This window comes from Colobus angolensis, unplaced genomic scaffold (assembly GCF_000951035.1).
Source record: "Colobus angolensis palliatus isolate OR3802 unplaced genomic scaffold, Cang.pa_1.0 Scaffold61, whole genome shotgun sequence".
NCBI lineage: Eukaryota > Metazoa > Chordata > Mammalia > Primates > Cercopithecidae > Colobus > Colobus angolensis.
This window is the reverse complement of record NW_012119710.1, coordinates 5486645-5496157: the sequence shown is the minus strand read 5'-3', so window position 1 is coordinate 5496157 and position 9513 is coordinate 5486645. Positions and strand designations below refer to the sequence as shown.

At 35.2% G+C, this 9513-nt stretch overlaps 1 protein-coding gene across 1 annotated transcript; it reads left to right on the top strand.

The window, feature by feature from the left end:
* Nucleotides 1-6650: 6650 nt before the first annotated feature.
* LOC105527259 (olfactory receptor 4A15-like) lies at nt 6651-7568 on the top strand. The gene has a single exon (XM_011963565.1). It carries the CDS (start codon nt 6651-6653, stop codon nt 7566-7568), a length of 918 nt encoding a protein of 305 aa, XP_011818955.1.
* The last annotated feature ends 1945 nt before the right edge of the window (nt 7569-9513 follow it).

Genomic DNA, 9513 nt, shown 5'->3' with positions numbered 1-9513 from the left:
GGACCCAGGAGTGTTCTTAAATCTGATGCATCTTCCCTTTCTTCAAAGCATTTACAATTATGATTAAAGAAAGAACTGTATGATTGTGTTATTAATAACAGTTTATCTCCCTGCTAGCATGTAAGATCTATAATGTCCTTTTTTCCATTTTATCTGTAAAGACGTAATGCATAAAGCAAGGAGTCAATGATATGTAGTGAATTAGTTAAGAAATTTTAGAGTTACATTGATTTTTAATCAAGTTATGCATGTACCTTTTTGCCTTTATTTCTGAGACTTAATTTCATTTTTAGTTAGATTCTTGTCATTTAAGTTCATTCTTATTATACTATTTAAAATAGTTAATGGTATATTTCATACTAATGCAGTCCTTTTCATCCAATTTAACTTGTACTATATGCATATTTTTGGTGTAATTCTTCTGCCTTTTAAAATAAAAATTGAATACAAAATAAATAATCATAAATAGTAAAAATGGAAACCATACAAAATAATATAAAATGAGAAATAAATCTCTTGTCCGTCTCTGAGTGCAATCTCCTAGTTCTCCTTGTCAGAGGAAGTCACTATTATCTGTTTCTTAAGATGTTTCAAGTAATAATCTTTGAAAATGTAAACATATCTAAATATATGTATGTGTGTTTTTCTCTATGTATAGAAGTTTGCTACTACACATAGAAGGGAGCTAGGGCCTAGGATGTGGGCCGCATAACTCTTCCCAGTCCCCTATCCTATTGTGGCCGGTTAGTATCCAGGATGCAAGACAAAGTCCTCTTGACTCTTCACGATTCACTCTCCTCTCCTCAAGCAGAAGGAAGGAGTCACTTTTGTTGCTGCAAGCTGCACTGCCTGGGGTCCGGGGATGGGTGGCACAAGCACTCCCTTGGCAGCCCTGGCTGGTGTCTCCCTAGGTCATGTGCCACCCTATTGCACTGGCTCTAAGTCTAAACCAGCACTAGGACTTGTATAGGAATTGCAGGCCTTGTGTCCTAGGCTGCCTTTGAGGTTTACCTAAGACCCCAGAGCACTTTAGCCCACAGTGGTGAGGCTTGCGAAGAAGTTCGTTTTGACTTCTGGGATGAGGGATTCCCTTCTGACTAGGGCTGGTCCAAATGCATTTTCCATGGGTGGGTGCCAGGTGAGCTCAGCCTGGCTTTGCTCTCTGCTGTGACAAGGTAGCACTGAGTTCAATGCCAAATCTCCAGTGTCTATTCTGTTTTTTCCTCAAGTGCACAGATTATCTCTTTGCACCATGCAGCCGCTGCTGTGGAATCGAGGAGGGGTTGGTATAGCGATTTAAGACGGTCTTTCCTACCCTCTTAAGTGTGTTTCATTCAGTGATGTGAAGTTAAAACCAGGTACTGGGGTTGCTCACCTGGTTTTTTGTTCTTATGCTTGTGCTTTTGTGTGTATGCTATTAGTTGTTGAAATTCAGTGTTCCTGCAGGAGGGACTGGGATTACGGGTGTGAGCCATTATGCCCATCCCAAGAAACATTTTCTATTATGGGGAGAGAGAGACAACAAATAAGTAAGCATATACATAAAAAGATAAAGGATAACAGAGTGGAAAGGTGTAAAAAGTGAAACAAATGATGTTCTAGAGAGCTACTCCAAAGGTAGGGGGCTATGAGTGTTCAAAGGAGACCAAAGAGCAAGTATTAATAGTGTTTACATAACCACTTCCAGGGATAACAAGCAATAAACTGAAAGGACGTGAATAAGTAAACTCACTGGAGAGGAGTGTCTGTTTGTGGAAAGGGAAATTCTATCTGACCTGGAGGAGTATCAATAACATCTGTCCTCGATTAAAAAATACACATTTTATTAAAAATAAAATAAAGATGATACACACACACACACGCAAACATACTTTAGCAACCTTAACCTACTGTAATTAATTCAGCTCTAATTAAAATACAGATGATACAAAATTAAACATATGCATTTAAGCCATCATCTTTTTTCAAAACACCTTGTGTGTGCCTCCTGGCAGTTGGTGAACTTTCTGATGTATTCAACGGCGATGATCTCCACTTTGTCTCTGCATGTTCTCCTTTTATTTTAGTTTCTACCATTTTTTCCCCAAATAAAAGGTCTTGCACTCACTTAGAAATGCTGAGATAAATTGGTATAAAGTAAGGCATCTGATTAACCAAATTTACACTAAAGTTAATTGGCCTTTTCATGGACTAGAAGACTATGCACAACCACTCCATACTCAAACATGCATTTCTCTCTCCAATGTTGTATGACCTAGCACCAAGCTCTTTACAGGGCATTTTTTTCTTGGTGGGTCACAGGTTTTCCTTCTGTTGGTGATGGCCTAGACCACTATAGGGCCATCTGCAAGTCCTTGCAGTATTTGGTTGTCATGAAGCAATGGCTGTGTGTTGTGCTGCTAGTGGTGTCCTGGGCTGGAGGATTTTTGCACACAGTAATTCAACTTGGCCTTATTTGTGGGCTCCCATCTTATGACCCCAATGTCATTGGTCATTTTGTCTGCGACATGGACCCCTTAATGAAGCTTGTCTGTGACTATACACTCAACAGATTTGCCTATTTTGCAGGTCATGATTTAAATACTAGGTTTTATATATTTCATTTATGCCTAGACTGGACTGTTTCCTTTTTGATCTCATTATTCTTTTGTAATTTTTTCCCTAGAGGACATGGTTCTATAAATCTTGTTATACATAGGCATCTCTGGAGATACAGAGCCTACCCTCAGAATTACGATAAAGGTCCCAATGAATTTATTTAGAGAAGAATCACATTTGGAGATGCACCAGTCGAATGACTCAACAATATGTGCTGTAGTTCAAGTGTGGATAAAGTCTCCACAGACTTCTGCCCTTACTTTGAAGAGTATTTGTTTATAGCAGTATTCACATGACTGATTTTTAAGGAATTAAAATGATAGACTCAAACATGATAAAATACAGATTACAATTATTCTCCATCCTTCAGATTACCCAGCGTTCAACTGTGAGGCAGGAATACAGGTTTGTATAACTGATTGATGATCAATATGTTGTAAAGGCTATTTCATTATTTTACTTTTATTGATATAAAATACAAATATTTATGTTAAAAAGTCACAATTCTCTCCCACAAATTCGAGTTTTTTCTTAACTTCAAAATGCTTATTTAACCTATTCATCTTTTGATGAACACTTGGGTTGATTCCCTCTGTTGGCTATTGTGAATAGTGCTCCACAAATTATGGGAATGTAGAGATCTCTTTGACATACCGATTTCATTTCTTTTGGATATGTAACTACCAGTGGGATTGCTAGATATATGCTAGTCCCATTTTTAATTTTCTGAGGAACCTCCACACTGTTTCCCATAGTGGTTGTACTAATTTACATTTCTACCAACAGATTATGATCATTCCCTTTTCTTTACATCCTCATCAGCATTTATTTTCTGTTATTTTCATAATAGCCATTTTAACTGGGGTGAGATAATGTAATAAAAAGGCTAAAATTCTGCCATTTGCAGGAACGTGGATGGAACTGAAGGATACTATATTAAATAAAATGAGGCAGGCACAGAAAGACAAATATTGCATATGTTCACTCATGTGGGAGATTAAAAAAAAATGACCTCATGACAGTAGTGAATAGAATGGTAGTTACTGGAGGATGGGAAGGGTAGTGAGGAGAGGAGATGAAGAGGAGTTGATGAATATATACAGGAATACAGTTAGGTAGGAAGAGTAAGATCATGATAGGGCAACTATAGTTTATAATTGGCTGTATATTTCAAAACAGCTAGAAGATACAATTTAGAATTTTCTCAACATAATGAAATGATAAATGTTTGAGGTGATGGATATCCCAATTACCCAGATATAATCATTACACATTGTGTGCTTTTGTCAAAATATTATGTATACCCCATAAATATATACAATTATAATGTATCCATAAAAATAAAAAATTAGAAAGCATTTATATAAACGTGTGTTATTAGGACAAATTTTGCCAACAATGAAGATTTTGGGTTTCAGTTCACAATCAAGATTGAGGTTTATTTAGGTTACAGAACATTCTTCATATTTATTTTGAAAATCTCAATAATTTAAAAGGTAACTTTTTTTACCCTGAAAGACTGAGATAAATCAGACTTTCTAGAAGCATGGAAAACATTGGTCACATGGAAGCATTTCAAGGTCCAGTGATGGTTCATGTGTTATTTTGCTCTCTGTGTTCACAGAGATGGTGTCAGTGTACACAGCTGTTATTTTTTTTTTTAGGACAAGAGAGAGGTACCATCATCAGAACTCAGAATGAACGACTGTTTTCTTATGCAGGTACCCAGGAAGTGTATTTATATGTGAGATTCTGAACTAGGCTTTACATTATGCAGTAACACTGATTATGTGGGAATTCTGTCTTTTAATAGTTCTCTAAGTGATTCTGATAATAAGCCACATTAGAGGTTCTTCATGCTTGCTAAACTATATGTGAATTGACTCAATTCTGTAACACTTTTTTGGATATTTTAACATTAAAAATTGCAGAATAAATTTACTTTCTCTAAATCAGTGTTTGCAGAAACTAATTTCAAGTGTAACCATTTGGGAGATATTTTAATGGGCAGGTATTCGTAAATCTCTTTATAGGATCAAGCAATGTGTTCTCTAAGCATTGATTAATATGCTAAAAATTAGATGATGTAGCTTCTGTAGAAGTTGAATGAGTGACTTTCAAGAACCCAAGTAAGACTTAAGTAAGCAAGGTGTTACTTCAATTCATAAGAATGATAGATCAAGTAAGAAGAGTATTGAATTTGACAACTGGATTTAGTAAAGTGAAACTGTTATTTAGAAAGAATAACAGAGAATCAAGATGGGGTGGTTGCTTGAAAGAGATATGCGGTCCAAGGATATAAATATATTTTTAAACGTGGGGATAGATCATACAAATATGCTGGAAGAAGGATGCACTATAGGGAGGAAAATTGTTGACACTGGAAATGGAGGAGAAAATTGCAGGAGCACTGTTCTTAAGAGTGGTAAAGAGCATGCAATCTAGTGCACGAGTAGAGAGGTTGGCCATAGCAACACAGACAATCTGTGTGTTTGAAGAGCAGATGGAACATTATTTATGAGGTCAGATTGAAGTAAATGCCAACAGAAACTTAGAGAGTGACTAGTTGTCATTACTAGGATTATTTTAAGAGAGAGTTGGGCTAGTGAATATTGTCACTACTTATGATACAGTTTGTGTGTGTGTGTGTGTGTGTGTGTGTGTGTGTGAAGCCTTCTTTACCTCTCTCTTCTTGCCTCCCTCCCTCCCTTCTCCCCTATTTCTTTCCCTCCCTCTTTTCTTCCATCTTCCTTCCTTCCTTCCTTCCTTCCTTCCTTCCTTCCTCTCCTCTCCTCTCCTCTCCTCTGTTAGTTTTATTCTTTCACACACACAACTTCTCACCTCTCCCCACATCAGCAATGCAATTTAAATCCTGCTTACAACAAAAAACATATATCCTTCCTTATTTTCCCATGCTCATATAATCATACACAAACACTTATAAATGGATACATGTATTTTTATTTTGTTTGCTGAATCATGTTATACTGAAATGGCTGCAATTAATTTTTTAAGTATCTGTATTTCATATTTTTTTGTTTCTTTAGTGCCATTATAAGTAATGTCACAAAAACATGCCATGCATCTGTCCTTATGTACTAGGGCTTTAATTTCTATGGGATAGCTTTTAAAGGGAGCAATTGTGTTGAAAGATATTTTCACTTTCATTAGAGATTGCTAACTTTTGCTCCAAAAATATTATAAAATTCATATTTTTGCTGTCAGTGTAAGAAACTACCCATTTTTGTTTTTGCTAGCTATAGCTACTATCACTTTTAAAACGTTTTTGCCAGTTTGATGAATATAAGGTGATATTTGTTTTTTATTTTGCATTTTTCTATTTATAGGTGAACTTCAGCACCCTATTATATTTGGCCATTTGAATGTACTGTTTTTTTTAAATTGCTGGTTTCTATCATTTGCCCACTTTGCTATAGGTTTGTCTTTTATTTATTAATTGCTTAGAGGGCTCTCTCTATTTTAAATATTAACTCTATGTCCTCAAAATTGTAAATATTTTAAAATGATATCCTTTCCTGAATTCTTAAACAATTTTGAAATTGTCAAATATGTTTATTTTGGATTTCATTTATTAGTTAAGAAGATTCTGCCATCCCGAAAATGTAGAAAGTCATCTCCTTTATTAACTGGAAAGTAAATGTAAAGTAAATCTAGCTTTTATATTAAATCTTTAATTCATTTGTATTTATTTTTGTTTATGGTATTAGCTATAAGCATAATTTTATGATCTTCCAGATGTAAAACTAGTTTTGGCCAACTCATTTATTTAATAAACTGTCCTTTCCCCATATACATCCCGAATTACTTATTTCTCTCTCCATTAATTTGTAAGATTCCTGAGGTTGGGGACCATGCTTTAATCAGCCTTGTATTCTTATAATGTCTTGCAATTCTGGAACATAATAACTCATAGCACCTATTTGTTGAATGAATAAACAAATTATCCTAAAATTTCATGAAGCTACTAGTAATAATTATATTTTCAGGTAATTTTGTCCTGAACACCAGAATAAAGACATAGAGAAAGACATATGGAACAAAGGAACAATGTGACTGAGTTTGTCCTTGTGGGGCTCACTCAGAGCCCTCAGGGACAGAAAATATTATTTGTTGTGTTCTTGCTCATCTACATTGTGACAATGTTAGGCAACATACTCATTGCTGTGACTGTGGTGGTCAGCCCAAGTTTGGATACCCCTATGTACTTCTTCCTTGGCTATTTATCATTTATGGATGCCGTTTATTCTACTACAGTTACCCCAAATATGATTATAGACTTACTCTATGAGAAGAAAACCATCTCGTTCCAAGCTTGCATGACCCAGCTTTTTATAGGACACTTATTTGGGGGTGCTGAGATTTTACTCCTGGTTGTCATGGCCTATGACCGCTACGTGGCCATCTGCAAACCCCTGCATTATTTGACCATCATGAACCAAAGGGTGTGCGTTCTACTGCTGCTGTTGGCCTGGGTTGGAGGTTTCTTGCATGCTATAGTTCATCCTCTTTTTGTGTATAACCTTCCCTTCTGTGGCCCCAATGTCATTGACCATTTCATCTGTGACATGTACCCTTTATTAAAACTTGCCTGCACTGACACCTACGTTATTGGCCTTACTGTGGTTGCCAATGATGGCGCAATCTGTGTGGTCATCTTTATGCTCTTACTCATCTCCTATGGGGTCATTCTGCACTCCCTGAAGAATCTTAGTCAGGAAGGGAGGCACAAAGCCTTATCCACCTGTGGCTCCCACATCACTGTAGTGATCCTCTTCTTTGTCCCTTGTATTTTCATGTATGTGAGACCTCCTTCGACTTTGCCCATTGATAAATCCTTGACTGTGTTTTACACTGTTATCACCCCTGTGTTGAACCCTCTAATCTATACTTTAAGAAATGCAGAGATGAAAAAAGCTATGAAGAAGCTCTGGACCAGAAAAAGAAAATGAGGTGGCAGACAAATATATCATCTGTTTTAAATGAAGAGTTGCTCCCTCCAGAAAAGCCATGTGTGATTATTTAATTGCAGTAAAATTTTCCTCAGGTTTAATAACTCATATGCAGTGAAAATCATTTATTACATGAATACTTGCAATGATTAAAATATATTTAGAAGATTTTCATAATTTATTGGAAAAATATATGTTTCCTTTCTGTCTGTAGAATGGCTCTCGAGATGATAAATTTATGTTAATACTGTAAATTTATTTAAGTTTATGAAAGGGTTTCTCATGTTTTTCTTTTAAATAAAGTTAATCCTTTTTCAGAATTAATAGTGCTCATTATAGATTTCAGAAGAATGAATTAAGAAATAAGACACAAAAATTTCATTTACTGCTTCCCACACAAATACAGGCCACATTAATATTTGAAGTATATATTTTATTTGTGTATTTGTAACATACTTTTTATATATAATTTTGTTCTTATTGCTTAGTGTATTAAGGTTGAAGAGGAATAATGCTTCCTTTATTATTAATCATAAGGAGACTGAGTATACTAAAACAATCTGAATGAAAAGGGGAGACATGCAGAAAAATAACTAAATCTTACTTATTTCTCCAATTGAGAAATCATATTATGTCCTCAGGTGAAGCGGCTTGATTTGGTGCTATATTTATATGAAAATGATCCATTGATCTTCCCAGATGTTTAGAATATCTGATAATACCTCTGCTATTTTTCAATACTCCTATCTCATGGCCTTCTAAAAACAACCAGACTCTGCTTTTCATATGTAAAATTAGCATAATCTATAATCTATGAACTTCAAATATGCAATGCAGAGCCTGATAGCAAATATTTTGGAATACATAATTGTCAAGAAAGATAGACAGGTGTGGTAGTGCATGTCTGTGGTTCCAGCTGCTCAGGAGGCTGAGGTTGGGGGATTTCTTGAACCCAGCAGGTCAAGACTGCAGTGAACCATGATCATGCTACTGCACTGTAATGCGAGTGACAGAGCCAGATTGAGGAAAAAAAAAAAAAAAGAAAGATGCTAGCAATATATGATGTTTCCATTCTTTCTTTATTGATAGAATGCAGATTATTAGGTAATAAAAGGACTAAAATATATTGTTTCATTGGAAAGAAACATTCATAAAATCTGTGTGAAAATTTCTTTTGAATTAGGCTTGAAATAAAATTTTATCTGCCTCTGACTACAGGTAGAAAAACATGTAGTCAAAGAAACTCATTGTTCCTGCTTCTTCTCTGTAGTCTGGATTCATGGGGGACTAAGGCTAGGGAAAAACATAAGTCAATTTCACTGGTAAATCACACTATATACATTCACTTTGTATTATTATTTTTATCCTTATTATTATTACATGGAGATTTCTTATATCATCCAAGTTCTTCCAAAACATAGCACCATTCTCCAAATAGTATCAAGCATTTGGTAGTACCAGAGTTTATATAACTAGGTCCTGCATTTTTGGATATGTAGTTAATTTTCCAGTTTCTATGGTTCTATTGAGTGATGATATAAAAAATCTTGGTTAATTATCTGTTTATGTTTATGGGTCTGAAAGTTCCCTGAAGTCAGGGAAAGTTACGTCTCTTTGTGCTCCCTGTTCCTTGCACAATGTCTGACACATAGAACCCACTCCATAAACTTTGTTAATTACTTGTATCCTTGAATTCTTAATCTATTGGAGTCAGAATTTTACTGATACATTCTGATAAACTTTTTCTGTATCAAAGATGCATATATGTTCATACCATTCCTTGACATTTGCTATAAATATGTACCTTACTATGTTATTGATGCTACAATTATGGATGTTTTTATACACAAATGTTTTATCTTAACTTTTTTACTTCTTAATTTTTTTTGTCATATCACACCTCAGTAAATTCCATTTCCCTCCAGTGACTTTATACATTTTAGCA

What these genes read in the sequence shown, in the direction of transcription:
- LOC105527259 (XM_011963565.1), top strand. Translation starts at nt 6,651, where the DNA reads ATGGAACAAAGGAACAATGTGACTGAGTTTGTCCTTGTGGGGCTCACT.